This window comes from Aquarana catesbeiana, linkage group LG11 (assembly GCF_042186555.1).
Source record: "Aquarana catesbeiana isolate 2022-GZ linkage group LG11, ASM4218655v1, whole genome shotgun sequence".
Taxonomy (NCBI): domain Eukaryota; kingdom Metazoa; phylum Chordata; class Amphibia; order Anura; family Ranidae; genus Aquarana; species Aquarana catesbeiana.
In genome coordinates this window covers 280,185,962-280,203,252 of record NC_133334.1, presented here as the reverse complement: position 1 = coordinate 280,203,252, position 17,291 = coordinate 280,185,962, and the positions used below count along the sequence as shown (strand labels likewise).

The following is a 17,291-nucleotide window of genomic DNA, read 5'->3' as shown; positions in this document are numbered from 1 at the left end:
ACTAATGGGAATCTGAGGTCTATGGTTTATCGACTTCACGTTTTTATTGGGTATATTACAATAGTTTTTTTTTTTAATTTTTATAGTAAAGTTTTTGTTTCTTTGTGTGGATTCATTTTGTGTAAACCATTTAAGAACGCTCCATTGCCATTTTCTTTCAGGATCATACTTGGTAATCTGACACTGGCCGATATGTGGACATTTAGGAGTTATGGTCAGTGACCAACAAGCAGGTATGCAAAGGGATGATATTTTTTCCCTGACTTTCTGAATCTACATACTGTACTTGTTCCAGGATGGTGACCAGCTAATTAAGCCAAGGGGTCTGCTAACAGCTGGTCAAAATGGGAAGTGTTTCCAGCAGAGGGGCCAAGTGGATTCTGGTTGCCAAAAGCAGTTTTGTACAGGGCTGCTTTTCCTGGCTTTGTTTCAATAGGTTTTTGACTTTCAAAAGAAAGTAGTTACAAAACATAGAAGACCATAGCAATACAAATCCAACAAAATACAAAGGAGGTAGCCAAAATAACATGTGGCGTGGCATATAAGACCGCTGCACATCTTCCCAGAGTAAGGTGAGTGGAACTGTCCGGCCATTGGAAGAACCAGTTCATTAATAGCATAAGAACCAATAAAAACAAAATGGTAGCAAAATGTAGGCATCTGGAACAGTATTTTTTTTGCTTAAAAAGACCCAAAGTATAGTGGCCACTTTGAGTATCACCCATAAGTGCTTCAAAACGTATTTTTCTGACTTTCAAATTCTACGTACAGTACTTGCTCCAGAATGGCGACTCAAGCTATAAGTGGATCAGGGTCTGGGTGGATACGGGTTCCCGAAAATCAGGTTTGCAAAGGACTGCATTTTTATGACTTTCTAAATCTACAAGTACTTGTTCCAGGACAGTGACTCTAGCTAATCAAACCAAGGGGCCATCTACCAGCCAGCTAACATTTTCACAAAAGGTCAGCAATTGCTGGCCCCATGGATCGCTCATGAAAAAGAAAAAAAAAAAATCACTTTAAGTGGCCCTTCTAACCTTGTATTGAATTGTATTGTTACTGTAGTGTCTCTATGTTGTAAAGTGCTGCACAAACAGTTGGCGCCACATAAATCCAATATAAAAATCTTATTTAATCAAGTAGAAATGTAACGTTGTCTGTATTCTTTCCCCAAAGTCGACAGACTCAATATACATACAAACACCTATAGAATGTGTTTTCACATGTATAATGTTTTTTCAGGAGCAGAATTCAGCGCCAGGAGATATTATAGGGAATGCGAAGGGCGATTATAGCAAAGTGAAAAACCTTTCAAAACTCATTATGTGTAACCTCTGGGCTTTTAGTGTCAAGCAGCTTCAATTAACAGCCTTTAGTCTGATTGCAGAACCCAATGCCTCTGAAAGTGGGCTGCCTGCCATCGCATGTGCGTAGTTATGTCTCTACAGGCGGTATTATTAATCCCCAAGAAACCCACATTTTACCAAACCCGCAGGTAAACCGCAGCAAATGTTTTCAGAAACCACAACCCACCAACATGCAAACTGTACCAACCTGATAGGGTAAAGGACAAGGCATGCTCTCATTTTAGGGGTAGATGGCGTGTCAGACATAATTAGCACCAAAAGGTACAAATTTATCCTGCGTGCTTTAGGTGCGTTATACTTTTTACATGCACTACCAATTTACTATGTAATGTAGGTTTTGCTTTACACTTTAAAGATGCATCAAAATGTGATTTTTCTTTGATGCATAGCAAGAAAAACCGAGATGTGAACAGTATGTGCCCAGTATGCCCTTCAGCACTTTTTGTGCAGCTCTTGGTACCCTTGCAGCTATCTTTGGGTCTCCAGACTCCTGAAGCATGTCCCTAGTCTTCAACTCCTATAAAATGTTTGCAGTCTCTAATCTCTTGTAGCCCGACCAAGGTCCGAAGCGCGGGCCGCGCTCTCCGACCGCGCGCCACCAGTGTTACTGCGTTTAGTTCAAGAGTCTCCGAAACAGTTACTGCAAGCGGGTGCCGCAGTTACTACAGCTGGTGTACTAGCGCCAGTGATTGCAGATTGGCATTTGCCTTGTTGACCATTTACTTACAACTCTACTAAACAAAAACAGTTTTAACCCTTTCCTGGACTCTTGTCTCTCCAGTTTGGGTACCAACCTCCTGGCCCCACCCACAAGCTGAGCACTAATGCCCTTGGCCAGTAATGGTCAACTTTCTTGATAATGGGGGCCTCAAGTGCGGCCCCTGGCATTAAAGAAAAGGGCGGCACATAATATACATTCAGCGTCACAGGCAGCAAGAGGATAATGGCCAAAGGATATGGGCATGACATGCACACAAGCTATAGGCCAAGGTCAGAGACTATGGGCATACTACAAGACTTGGTCAGACTGTAAACATGGTATATTAGTTGTTGGAGACTAGGGACATACTTCATGAAACAGAGTGAAAACACTGTAGGGGTTGCAGGAGCCCTGAGCAGGGCAGTTTTTTCCACTGGGCACGCTGGGCAGTTGTCTGGAGGGCCCCATCCAGGGCTGATCCTCAGTGCTGCAATCTGCTGCTTAAGTTGACTGACTGCACTGGTTGCTCACTTGCTAGAATCGCCGGCCGCCCGGCGTCTAGCTAATAACCAGTGACGTCAGTCAGAGGCCACAGCTGCCCCAGCATTCATAGCGCGCCGCGGCTGCCCCGGCTGCTAGTCAACAAGCTCCGCCCACCTCTGCCATGTTCTTCATAAAGCGTGGAGAGGGAGTGGAGCGGAAAGACGGCCCTTGATAGCTGGCACTTCCTTGCTGCTGTGAGCGACACACTGTACTGCACCAGGCCAGCGGCCACAAGTAACACAGTCTACTTAAGTACGTTCAAGTTGTGCATCACACACAGCCACTGTCCGTGCCCATCAAAAGCTGCCACCGTGCCCATCAAAAGCTGCCACCGTGTCCATCAAAAGCTGCCACCGTGCCCATCAAAAGCTGCCACCGTGCCCATCAAACTCGTGTTATATTGTACAAACGTTGTGTTAATGTTTGAACACTGATTTTGTTGGAAGTACCAATAAATATAGCCTTATTGATCATTTGCATTTTTATTCTCGTGCGTGATTGTGTAGACGGGGCCCCAGTGCACTGTATTGCCCAGGGGCCTATAATGCTCTTAAGATGGCCCTGGCTCTGAGGGCCACACAAAGTGCCAAAGGATCTCTTGTTAGGCACCAAGGCTCCAAGTCAGGGGTCTCCAAACTTTCTAAACAAAGGAACAGTTTATGGTCCTTCAAACTTTAGGGGGGCCGGACTGTGTCCAGCGGGGAGAAGAAAATGTCATGGTTTCTGTGGAAGTGAACAGTGCCCCATGGCTGGTGCCAGCGGGAGGGACTAGTGTGCCTCTTCATTGCTGTCAGTTGGAGGACTAGTGCGCCTCTTCATTGGTGTCAATGGGAGGACTAGTGTTCCTCTTCATTGGTGTCAATGGGAGGGACTAGTGCGCCTCTTCATTGGTGTCAATGGGAGGACTAGTGCGCCTCTTCATTGGTGTCAGTGGGAGGGACTAGTGTTCCTCTTCATTGGTGTCGGTGGGAGGGACTAGTGTTCCTCTTCATTGGTGTCGGTGGGAGGGACTAGTGTGCCTCTTCATTGGTGTCGGTGGGAGGGACTAGTGTTCCTCTTCATTGGTGTCGGTGGGAAGGACTAGTGTTCCTCTTCATTGGTGTCGGTGGGAGGGACTAGTGTTCCTGTTCATTGGTGTTGGTGGGAGGGACTAGTGTTCCTCTTCATTGGTGTCGGTGGGAGGGACTAGTGTGCCTCTTCATTGGTGTCGGTGGGAGGGACTAGTGTTCCTCTTCATTGGTGTCGGTGGGAGGGACTAGTGTGCCTCTTCATTGGTGTCGGTGGGAGGGACTAGTGTTCCTCTTCATTGGTGTCGGTGGGAGGGACTAGTGTGCCTCTTCATTGGTGTCGGTGGGAGGGACTAGTGTTCCTCTTAATTGGTGTCGGTGGGAGGGACTAGTGTTCCTCTTAATTGGTGTCGGTGGGAGGGACTAGTGCGTCTCTTCATTGGTGTCAATGGGAGGGACTAGTGTGCCTCTTCATTGGTGTCAATGGGAGGGACTAGTGTGGCAAGGACTATGCCCCAGTCTTGCTGACAGTTGGGGTAATAATGCCCCAAGGGCCGGATAAAAGCCAGCAAAGGGCCACATCCGGCCCCCGGGCCGTAGTTTGGAGACAACTGCTCTAAGTGGACCCACCACTTTGCCCTAAATATAGACATACAGGCTTTTAATGAAAACGGCATTCTCCTTTAATAAAAAAAGCCGCTCGGCGTGTTGCGTCTGAATAGAGTTATAAGTATCTCAAACCTTTTCATCCGGCTTCTCCTTCCCCGGCTCCTCTTTATCATCCTCGATCTTTATTTTCTTCTTCTTCGACCTGCAGAGTAAAAATTTAATATGTGATATTTCTCTGCCAGTAATTCGCAATATTTCCTCGTGTTCGATAACACCTCAACACGGCGCTCAGAATGGATTAAACCCGTAATATTGTTATATTAAGAAGATGAATGTATTGGATGATTTGCAATCAGACTCGTGTTGTTCAGTCTGCACATTTCTACTTCCCGGAGAACGACAATAGAAAAAAAAAAAAAGATCAGAACTTCCAAGTTAAATGAGAATTGATTTGCTGTATATTGTACAGTGACAGTTGTTTCCTTTCTTTTTCCATTTGCCATTATTACATTTTGCTATTAGACGATCGGTCCCATCTGTGTGGTTGTTTTTGTTTGTGTTATTGCAATCAATCACGGCAAAAGTCTACTTTGTCAGTGACTCTTCTTTATCCGAACCATTAAAGGTGCGCTCTAGTCGAATGTGGAATGCAAAAGTAAAATCGCATTCGCTTCAAGGTACTTCGCCACACCAGAAATATGTCCTGCGTCGTCCTTGTAACTTTTTTTGCCATCAGGGCAATTTTTTAATTTTTTGTTAACAGACAAAAAGAGCAAAAAGGGCGCAGACTAAGTGTAGCGGGTTGTGTAAACCTTCACCACTTCAGCGCCGGAAGATTTTGCCCCCTTTTTGCTATTCAGCACTGCGTTACTTTAACTGGTAATTGCGCGGTAATGCAACACTGCAAACTAAACAAAATATTTTTTTCACACAAATAGAGCTTTTTGTGGCATTTGACCACCACTGGGTTTTTTATTTTTTGCAAAATAAACATAAGACCGATCACTTTGAAAAATATATATATTTTTTACTTTCGTCTATAAAACATATCCAATAAAAAAAATGTAAAAAAATGAATTTCTTCATAAATTTAGGCCAAAATGTATTCTGCTACATTTTTTTTTTTTTTTTACCAAAAATATCTCTGAATGTGTATTTTGATTGGTTTGTGTGAAAGTTATAGTGTCTACAAAACAATGGTGATACATAGAGAAGATAGAGAGGGCGCGAGATCTAGAGCGCGAGAGAGGGCGCGAGATCTAGAGCGCGAGAGAGGGCGCGAGATCTAGAGCGCGAGAGAGGGCGCGAGATCTAGAGCGCGAGAGAGGGCGCGAGATCTAGAGCGCGAGAGAGGGCGCGAGATCTAGAGCGCGAGAGAGGGCGCGAGATCTAGAGCGCGAGAGAGGGCGCGAGATCTAGAGCGCGAGAGAGGGCGCGAGATCTAGAGCGCGAGAGAGGGCGCAAGATCTAGAGCGCGAGAGAGGGCGCAAGATCTAGAGCGCGAGAGAGGGCGCAAGATCTAGGGCGCGAGAGAGGGCGCAAGATCTAGGGAGCGAGAGAGGGCGCAAGATCTAGGGCGCGAGAGAGGGCGCAAGATCTAGGGCGCGAGAGAGGGCGCAAGATCTAGGGCGCGCGAGAGGGCGCAAGATCTAGGGCGCGAGAGAGAGATCAGGAGAGATCAAGAGAGAGATCGAGAGATCGAGAGATCGAGAGATCGAGATCGAGAGATCGAGAGATCGAGAGAGAGATCGAGAGAGAGATCGAGAGAGAGATCGAGAGAGAGATCGAGAGAGAGATCGAGAGAGAGATCGAGAGAGAGATCGAGAGAGAGATCGAGAGAGAGATCGAGAGAGAGATCGAGAGAGAGAGAGAGATCGAGAGAGAGAGAGAGATCGAGAGAGAGAGATCGAGAGAGAGAGAGAGATCGAGAGAGAGAGAGAGATCGAGAGATCGAGAGAGAGAGAGAGAGAGAGAGAGAGATCGAGAGAGAGAGAGAGAGATCGAGAGAGAGAGAGAGAGATCGAGAGAGAGAGAGAGAGATCGAGAGAGAGAGAGATCGAGAGAGAGAGATCGAGAGAGAGATCGAGAGAGAGATCGAGAGAGAGATCGAGAGAGAGATCGAGAGAGAGATCGAGAGAGAGAGATCGATCTCTCTCGATCTCTAATGGCGGTGATCAGCGACTCATATTGGGACTGCATTAACGCGGCAATGACCAACTGATGCTGGAGGGAGCTAACTGCCAGTGACACTAATACAGAGATCAGTGATAATACTATATACTGTCACTGTACTAATAACTGGCTGGGAAGGGGTTAAATGCGTGCCTGTGTGTAATTTTTGCTTTCACTGACCTATTTGCAGGGATAAGAAACATTACGATTGTTCCGTCTGTAAAGAGCTCCATGTTGGTTGTCACAGAGATCTGGGCTGTAATTGGACACAGGCGATCAAGCAGGTCCCGGACATGAATCATTGGCCGGGGACTTGCTGACAGACGCTCGCTGTGTACAATCACATTGGGCGCTGGCGGGAGGGCTTGTACCCGAAATAAGAATATCAACCAGGAGGCCACTTTGGCATCCTTTAAAGTAATTTTAAACCCCCAATTCACGTCAAAAGGGCCGATCGATGTGCGTTTAACGCCGAAAAGAAGCTTCTGCTCCTTTTTGGGAGAAAAGCTTGGCGCCATTTTTGAATGTGTGCTCTTCCCGCACGATTCTGCTGAGTGACAATCATGGCAGAATCGCACCGCGTTGGGGGGGCTCCAAGGACCCTCATAGGAAGCCTACCTAGATGTGTCTTCAGCTTCTTCCATCCTCGCTCTCTTCTTCCCTTTTTTACTCGTCTTCTCTACAGATGTAAAATCTTCATCTTCAAGCTCCATTTTAACGACAACACTAAAATGAGATAAAAAAAAAAAAATCAATAACTTGTAATTGCTTCATTAAATGTGAATGTTCCCTTCCAACCAATGACACACGATCAGCAGAGCGGGAGAATAATCAGAATTAACCATTTAGTGCACCAAGCACCAACAGTATTCATTTTATTTGTAGCAGAGAAGATCGCGCCGAGTCCATAAGAACCCCCCACACCGCCATTTATGGGACTCCAAGGCAAGAAACTATAACATGTAACTGTATCTAAAGCCAAAGAATATTGTATTCTTAGATGTGGTGACCCCCCCCCCCCAAAAAAAAGCCTGCAAGACAAAAAAAAGGCATAAATGAGCTTTCTTGTGCATCATCTTTAGAAGAGGCTTCCTTCTGGGACGACAGCCATGCAGACCAATTTGATGCAGTGTGTGGCGTATGGTCTGATCCCTGACAGGCTGACCCCCCCACCCCTACAACCTCTGCAGCAATGCTGGCAGCACTCATACGTCTATTTCCCAAAGACAACCTCTGGATATGACGCTGAGCACGTGACCTCAACTTCTTTGGTGGACCATGGCGAGGCCTGTTCTGAGTGGAACCTGTCCTGTTATACCGCTGTATGGTCTTGGCCACCGTGCTGCAGATCAGTTTCAGGGTCTTGGCAATCTTCTTATAGCCTAGGACATCTTTATGTAGAGCAGCAATTCTTATTTTCAGATCCTTAGAGAGTTCTTTGCCATGAGGTGCCATGTTGTACTTCCAGTGACCAGTATGAGAGAGTGAGAGCGATAACACCAAATTTAACACACCCGCTCCCCATTCACACCTGAGACCACTAACGAGTCACATGACACCGGGGAGGGAAAATGGCTAATTGGGCCCAATTTGGACATTTTCACTTAGGGGTGTACTGACTTTTGTTGCCAGTGGTTTAGACATTAATGGCTGTGTGTTGAGTTATTTTGAGGGGACAGCAAATTTACACTGTTATACAAGCTGTACACTCACTACTTTACATTGTAGACAAGTGTCATTTCTTCAGTGTTGTCAGATGAAAAGATAGAAGAAAAGATTTACACAAATGTGACTGAGGGGTGTACTTACTTGTGTGTGTGTGAGATATAAATATATACGCACACACATGTATATGTACACAAGAGGATAATGCCCCTTTATATTAATATTGCCCACATTTCAATTTACTTATTTTTATTTCTTTACACATTTTTGCATTTAAAATTTTTTTAAAATTTTTTTTATGTTTCTTTTTAATACACAAAAGCTGCAGATTTAACATGAAAGCAACATTTTAACCACTTGCTTACCGGGCACTTAAACCCCCCCTCCTGCCCAGACCAATTTTCAGCTTTAAAGCGCTGACACACTTTGAATGACAATTGCGCGGTCATACAACACTGTACACAAATGATATTTGTATCATTTTTTCCCACAAATTGAGCTTTCTTTTGGTGGTATTTGATTAGCTCTGCGGTTTTTATTTTTTGTTAAAAAAAAAAAAATTAAAAAGACTGAATTTTTAAAAAACTTTTTTTTTTAATTAAATTTTGCAAACAGGTAATTTTTCTCCTTCATTGATGTACGCTGATGAGGCTGCACTGATGGGCGCTGATGAGGCTGCACTGATGGGCGCTGATGAGGCTGCACTGATGGGCGCAGATGAGGCTGCACTGATGGGCGCAGATGAGGCTGCACTGATGGGCGCAGATGGGCTGCAACAATGGGCGCAGATGGGTGGCAACAATGGGCGCAGATGGGTGGCAACAATGGGCGCAGATGGGTGGCAACAATGGGCACCGTTGGGTGGCAACAATGGGCACCGTTGGGTGGCAACAATGGGCACCGTTGGGTGGCAACAATGGGCACCGTTGGGTGGCAACAATGGGCACCGTTGGGTGGCAACAATGGGCACCGTTGGGTGGCAACAATGGGCACCGTTGGGTGGCAACAATGGGCACCGTTGGGTGGCAACAATGGGTGGCAATAATGGGCACTGATCAGTTAAACTGATTGGCACCACTGGTGGGCAATGGCAGGTGGCACTGGCAGGGGGTACTGGTGGGCACAGATGAGGCATAATTGCCTCTTCCTCTTCGGGACCGATGTCCCTTGCAAATAAGCCGGTGATCTGTTTCCTCATGCTGTGAGCGTGAGGAGAAAAAAAAAAAAAAAAAAAAAACAATTACCGAGCTTTTGATTACATCATGTGATCAACTGTCATCGGCTGACAGCTGATCACGTGGTAAGGGCTGGGATCGGCCCCTTACTCGGATATGATCACCCCCCGGGTCTCAGTGACTCGGTGATCACAGCGCGAGCCGCGCACACCCTGCAGGGGGCGCGTGCAAAGGGGAGGACGCCATATGACGGCCTCCCGGACATTCAGGTCCGCCCTGTGGCCATCATTCGGCTACAGTACGGACGGCAAGTGGTTAAATGAAATGACCAGGTTCACTAATACTAGATTTTGGTGATCGGGTTAATACATCCTGTAAAAACCCAATCCTCGATCGATCGAGGCGACGGTCTTCTTCACATTTAGCACCCATTAAACCGATACTGAAAACTTCTCGGGATCTCCCGACATACAGCTCACCAATAAACGATATAAAACTGAACTTTACATGTATCCGGCTCTTCCCTCCAGTCACCAGCCAATCTAGGATCTTAAGAGGAACCCCGCTGATCTCCCTGACAGGTGAGCCCGGCGTGTGTACAGGAAAGGCGCGCGGAGGAGATCAAAGTGCGTTTGATATCAGCTGCGAATCCCTGAGCTGTGAAGAGCTCTCTGGGACAGATCTGGGAACATTAGTCATTTATCTGCATTACTTTCACTCTTCACAACTCATCTTAAAAATTTGACCGCTGCAGATCACAACTTCCGCTCCGAGGGCTTCACCGAAAACCACCTTAACCACTTAAGCTCTGGAAGATTTTCCGCCCATTCATGGGCCTTTTTTTTGCCATTTAGCACTGCGCTACTTTAACTGGTAATTACGCGGTCATGCAGCACCAAATGACATTTATATAATTTGTTTCACACAAATAGATTTCTTTTGGGGGTGTTTGATCGTCACTGGGGGTATTTATTTTTTGTGATAAATGAAAAAAATGTGAAAAACCAAAAACATGAAAAACAAAGTTTTTTTTACTTTGTTGTAAAACATAATTTTTATTTATTTATTTTTTTAATCTAATTTCTTCATATATTTTGGCCAAAATGTATTCTGCTACAAAAAAACAAAAAAATCCCAATAAGCGTATATTGATTGGTTTGCATGAGAATTATAGTATCCACAATCGATGGAATTTATACAAGAATTTTTTTTTTTTCAAATTAGTAATGGCGGCGATCAGAGACTTATAATGGGACTGATAGTGCGTCGCAAAATCTGACACTAACTGACGCTGGGGGGGGGGGGGACCGTCATTGACATCACCAGTGACACTAAAACAGAAATCACTGACAATACTATACACCAGGGATATGCCATTAGCAGACCTCCAGCTGTTGCAGAACTACAAGTCCCATGAGGCATTGCAAGACTGATAGCCACAAGCATGACACCCAGAGGCAGAGGCATGATGGGACTTGTAGTTTAGCTGGAGGTCCACTAATTGCATATCCCTGCTATACACTGTTACTGTACTAATGACACTGGCTGGGAAGGGGAAACGCCTCGGGCGATCAAGGGGTTAAACGTGTGCCTATGTGTAATGTAATGCTTTGCAGGGATAAGAAACAAGATCGTTCTCTCTATACAGAGCCCTGTGTTGATTGTCAACACAGAGCTCTAGGCTTTGAATGGACACAGCCGATCAGCAGGCCCCGGACATGCCGAGAGACTCCCACTGTGTGCAATCCCAGAAGGTGGGGGTGGGGGAGGGGGCGCATGCGTGCTTCTGAAACCCAGAAACAGGCAGCGACCTACCAGCACATGGCTTTGCCTTTACGGGCCGCCCGTCCACATTACATAGTGGGTAGGCAGTCTGCAGGTGGTTGAAATTCATTATTTTATTACTTTATTATATATTATACATTATATTAATATATTATATTTTTATTATATCATTTTTATTATATTATTTTATTATAGATTATACATTATATTTATTATATTAATATATTATTATATTTTTATTATTTTATTATATATTATTATTATTATTATTAATTATTCGGAATGGTACAAAGCCCATTTTAAAAAGCGTTGGAGCCCCAATATTAGCCAAGTAGATGTCCGGTTTCCTCTACAGACGGCGGGGTAAGTAGTAATAGTTGTAGTCAGGCAGAGGGATACAAGACGAATCTGAACAGCCCCCACTATTCCCTTCTTACTGCCCCCTGCTGTGATAAAGCGTATTAAACTCAAATCTAAAAATGTCAAATTGCAGCTTACCAATCAGATGTGGCGACTGCACTAGTTTTCTTTTTTAGGCCTTTTTTCCCCTCAGTTTTCACCTGATTTGGCCAGTACCACACCTCTTGTATTACAGCGCCCCCATTCTGGATAAAGGAGCACCTGGGGCAACTTTGGACAGCGGCATTGTCAGTCTGGGAGGGGGGCAGTGGGGTATTTAGGTTTTGTGCTACCCTAGGCCTGACTCAACTTGTGCATCCCCCCAATTTAAATATGACACACCCCTTCCTGTCAAGGCCACACCCCTTTCAGTTTAAGGCCCACCCCTTCCTCTTTGGGCTCCACCTTTTCCTCTGTACATTAAAAGTGGGCACCAAATGCCTACTTGTAAGCTCCTTGAGGGCAGGGATCGGTGTGAATGTATAGTGCAGGTCTCAAAATTTCAAGTCCTGAGCCACTAGCCAGGCCTTAAGAGCTACTAACCACCAGTTGCCCCGCCCAACCCCTACCCTGCCCCGCCCCTAAACACGCTCTCGTAAATTATCTCATGAGATGACACTGTAAGGCCCCTTTCACGCGGGGTGGATCCATTTTGACGGACTCTGCTAGGTCAGCAGGGATCGCTCTGTTGGGCCCCACTGAGCGGGCAGATGACAGGTCCACCCCCGCTCACTCTGCTGAGATGGACCTGTCAGAGCCCCGCTCTCCTCTATGGGAAGATTGGATAAAATGTTTCCCCCCACCCCCCTTCAGTCCCTAGGATCAGTAATGCATAATGGCTGACAGGCCCTCTTACCAGACCCAGCGAAACAGCAGCAGTGATCCATCCGGCTGGATGTTCGCTCACCCTGTGTTGTGTGGCGCGCCCTCTGGTGGCTCGCTCTCTGGTGGTGCTGGGCAGCCTGGCACAGTCGCCACTACAACTGCTTCCTGGATGGTGTCACCCAGGTGCATTCCGCCCCCCCCCACATCGCCAATGCCTGGGGGTTCCCCACCTCCTAATCTGGACACAGACTGACCCCGCCCCAGGAAGGAGTTGCAATGTGTAAGGATGCCAGTGTAGGTGGAGAATTAGGCTCCGCCTCCGCCAGTTGAATGGCCAGTCACCGGCCGATCAATGGGGGCGCTAGTCCCCCCGCCCCCAACTTGCCAAGTAGGCTCCATACTGCCCAGTAAGCCTCCGGCCGCCGGGGACTATATATATGTGCGGGGCTGGACTCGTGGGGACGGGTTTGGGGGGGTGGCTTTTTTGGAGATTTGTGGGATTTTTTAGGTGCTCATTAAATCAGTAGAAAAAAAATGAAAAAAATATAAAAATTTTATCAATGCATAAAAACGCAGTTGCATTAGAAAAGACTCGTACAGTACTTAAAAGGTACAGCACGATGTTGTTCCCAACGCGTTTCACCCTAAAATGGGGCTTCCTCATGGAGACGCTGTCCAAATGAATATCAGAGCCTTCTACTGATAATGGATACATTCTGCTGGAGAGCTTGTGCTTAAAAGAAAAAAAGATAAAAAAAGAAAGCCCAAGTGTGGACAGCAAGGCTGGGGAAGAAAAACTTAAATGATGCTGGATGTGCTCCAGAAAATATGCACACACTTGTCAAAAGGCCACCATGGCATCACAAAATCTTAAAACTTTATTTTACCCAGAGCACTCATCCTCCTTTTGGGATGCAGATTGTGACTTCTTGCTTGCCTGGAAAATAAAGAATGCAAATTAAAACACGCCCTACAGACACATGGAGACATTGTCCTCTTTACAGCCATTTTCTTTCACTTTATATCGCTATGCTGGACGTTGTGTTGCACTACCCCCTCCAGTCAGCAGGGGGAGAGCTATAGCCAGGAAAGCCTATGAACATCTCTGCAAAACACTGAGAATCATGGGAATTGAAATCCAGATCATCAACCATAGAATGGGACTCATGGACCCTGACCCCACAGTTACACACCCCCCCCCCCCCCCGTTCTGCCTTAGTGTCTTCGGAATAGCTTTTACTGGACTGCGTTAACAGACTTTTTACACATTATAGCCCAGGAGTCATGTGAGCGCATCAGCCTCTGCGGGAGACCAGATCAGCAGGGACCGGAGCTGGAGGCCTGAGATCGGTGACACGGGATAGTGCAGTGCTGTACACAACATAGCGATCCCCTTCCATCTCACCCTAGCTGCAGGGAGACTGGGACATCTTCCCAGTCTACCCTCCTTCACATCTAATCACTGGAGCCATCTGTGCAGGGGCAAGGGGTCCTTTTCCTACAGTGGGAGTCTATAACCACACCGCAGGGACTGGTGAGATGGGCTCAATACCCACCATTTACATACTGATAGCGGGGGCTGAGTTACAGGAAGCAAAATACTTTATTTCATAGCGCCTAAACTGCATGCCAATTCATGCAGACCATTGAGTGCACCAATATTGCTTATGGGCCCCAACTATGACCAGCAGAACACCACAAAAGTCTGCTCCTTCAAAGCCATTCTACTAGCCCCTATTCATTTAAAGTTTACCTTTGTCCAGTGAGCCTAGGCCCATCATAGTCACCATTATTGCACTTCGATAGTACAGTCTCCTGAATGAAATTAATTCTACCCAGTTACTGTCCATTCACGGTGATCTTGCTATTGTTTATGCTGATCCCGTTGCATAGTGTTCTCCTATTCCTGCTATTGATCATATTGTATGTTCAGTTGCACTACTACTGTGGCTATTCCCCTTTCATGCCTTTATCGTTACCAGTTATACTCTGACAATACATTGAGACTTTACTCCATTCATTTTCATGGTGTCGGTTTCTTAAAGTGGTACTAAAGGCCACATTGAGGGACCGATCTATTGCTCTCTAAAGAGTGGCAGATGTCCCCCATCCATCCGTCGGATCGGATGACTTATATGGAAAAAAAAAAAAAAAAAAAAAAACGGACAGGCGGTCAGTTTCCCTTTAAACACCCCATAGAGAACAGTGGGCTGTGTCCGTGTCCACTCTGCATCAGCGGAGCAGACACGGACCCGTCATCCGCATGTTTAGCGGGGGATCGGCAGAGATTCCTCGCTAAAAAGGCGGATCCACTGGTGGACTCTGCCAGTCTCAAAGGGGCAAAAAGGTCGAATTTTGTTTTTTACCCTTATGCATTCAATGCATGAAGGTAAAAAAACCTGGGTGCAGCCACCCCCTCCCCCCCTCTACTTGCCCTCCCCCCCTCTTGATCCAGTAATGTGTATGAAAGCAGGGGCTCATTTGGGCGTCTCTCTCCACATTGGCTAGCACAGCAGAGGCTTGCTATTGGGGGAACTTGGCTGGGGGGGTGGGGGGTGGCAGCACCACCAGAGGGGGACCCAAAAAAAAAAAAAAAAAAAGGAGGATCGGTGCTGCTCTATGCAAAACCATTACACAAGTGCAGGTAAGTATAACATGTTTGATATTTTAAAAGAATATTTCCTTTCCAAACACTTTAAACACATCTCAATTGTCTACCTGCCCTTTCCATCTGTGATATTGCAAGTTGTGTTCTATTGACCTAGTGTGTTAGAGGGGCTGGAGTTATTCAGGCAAAGAGCAGAGAACCCATCCTCCCAAGTCCTGTCACTGTGAAGAACACAGAGAACATAGAAACAGGGAAGGTCTACCTAGCACTAAACATAAGGGGAGGATAAAAGAAACAACCAAAACCACATACTAAATAAGTAATGGCTAAAAACGCCTGTAGATATCAGCATAATACAGAAAAAAATTATAACCCAATGCAGTTCAATATAAAACCCTAAAGTACACTAAAGTGATATTAAAAGGCAAAAAATAAACAAACATGTCATACGTACCTACTCTGTGCAGCAGTTTTGCACAGAGAAGCCCCAATCCTCCTTTTCTCGGGTCCCCCCCCTCCAACGCTCCTGGCCCCTCCCTCCTATCCAGTGCCCCCAGAGCAAGCAGCTTGCTACGGGAACACCCAAGCAGGCTCACTCCCGAGCCGCTGCTCTGCATTGTCCATTCAGACATGGAGCTGTGGTTTGGCCCCGCCCCCTCTCATTGGCTCATCGGCTGTGATTGACAGTCTGTCTCAGCCAATGAGGGAGGGAGGGTCCCTGGAGAGCGAATGCGCTTGTGCACATTGATGGATCGAGGGAGGGAGCTAAGATAGCAAAGAATGGATGAAGGTTGTAAAAAAAAAAAAAAAAAAAAAAACCTTCAGCCTTTACAACAACTTTAAATTGGGGCAGAATAGAATGATTTTGGGAAAATTGATTCAACAGAAATGGCTACATTTTGGAAACTCAGTTTTGCTAAAAAATTGCTTGACCCAAAAAAAAAAGAGAACTTATTTTGATATTTGAAGACTCGATTTAATTTTTTTTTATCACGCTTTCATCCAGAGTGAAGACATCCTCCAAGACAGGAAGTATGTTACTTACTGGCCAGTTCACTAGGTGAAAAAAAGGAAAAAAAAAAAATTAAAAATTAACACCACACGCCAACCAGCCACCACACTTGTTAAGCTGCAATGTATACAAATTTAGTTTTTTTTTTGGTTTAACCTCAATACTTTAAATACATTTTGCCTAAACTGAATTGAGATGTTACCCCAAAAAAGTCTAATTTCCTGAAATTTGACAAAAATTGAAAATTGAAAGTCAGAATTTTGCTCAGCTCTACAGCTGCTCATCAATGGATGGTACAAGGAATGGCATTTACAGGCTCAGAAACTGAGATCACCTTGACGCTAATACAGCTCCATGGAACCAAGGACCGGCTGTATAGTTTTTTATATAGGAAAACATGGACCGTTCTAACTAACCAGAAAAAGTTTTATTCTTTGACAACTTCAGAGCCTTTTGAAATAACAACGCCGCTAGAGATCTAGTCCCCCGAGAGGGTATTTTTGCAATAACTGTTCCAAAACAAACCCATTCACCTTGTTCTTTTCTTTTTTTTTCTTTGGTTCCTCTTTGTTGTCTGTTTGCTCTTTTTTCTCATTGTCTCCTTTCTTGGCTTTTTCTTTTCGGTTTTCATGTCCCGATTTCTCTTCATTCTTCTTCTTCTCTTTGGCTGCCTTCCCCTCTGACTTTCTTGAAGGTTTCTTCTTCTCCTGTTTGACGTTCTCAGAAGTGTCCCAGAAGACGTCGTGATCTGCTGTCGCCGTTTCTTGTGTCATCGTTCTGGGAATAGAATTGAATGGAAGAGTTAAAAAAGACACATTGTGATCAATATATTGGACTTCCATTGTAGCCAAGATTTTAAAGAGATGGAAAGGCTGAATGTGAAATTTTAACTCATGATCTTCTCTAGAAAGAGGCATGGGCACAATGCCAGGAGGGAGTCGGGTGGATTAAAGTCCTGACTTTTGTTTTCCTTTATCTCATTCCTGTGGCGAGAAAACCGCTTTAAGAGGAAAAAAAAAAAAAAAGTAGTTTTGAGTTTCCATTGGGGCTCATGGACATGTATGGTTGTGTGGCGCTCGCCCCAAAGGGGCCACCAGGAACAGACAGGTTCCCCCTATATTGTAGAGGCCACCAGTCACACTGACAATTAAAACTCAGTCTAGGGGGATCTCTTTTGTATTTATTTCTGCAGAACAGGAGAGTGGTTTAGGGTCACGGGATACTCTAGGTCAGAGTTTTTCAACCCTAGGGTTCCTCCAGAGGTTGCTAGGGGTTCCTTGAGCAATGAGAAGTTTCTGCCTCTCAGATAAGTTTCTACGGACACCATTTATCTTCTTAGTGATGTGTAAAGCGGTAATTCTCCCCAATGACCACCAATGTAAGAAAAATTCTTCCCCCTGACCATCATACTAATGTAATATGAG

General features: G+C 45.5%; 1 protein-coding gene across 1 annotated transcript in view; it reads right to left on the bottom strand.

Annotated features, from left to right (window-relative positions):
* LOC141112835 (DNA topoisomerase I, mitochondrial-like) overlaps positions 1-17,041 on the bottom strand; it is a 125,821-nt gene extending 108,780 nt beyond the window's left edge. The window contains exons 1-4 of the mRNA XM_073605917.1: positions 16,401-17,041; positions 13,135-13,184; positions 7,017-7,124; positions 4,359-4,428 (exon numbers count right to left, since the gene is read on the bottom strand). Coding sequence (XP_073462018.1) covers positions 4,359-4,428; positions 7,017-7,124; positions 13,135-13,184; positions 16,401-16,784 — 612 coding nt within the window. The 5' untranslated portion in view covers positions 16,785-17,041. The remainder of the gene's footprint in view (positions 1-4,358; positions 4,429-7,016; positions 7,125-13,134; positions 13,185-16,400) is intronic.
* Between the last annotated feature and the right edge of the window lie 250 nt (positions 17,042-17,291).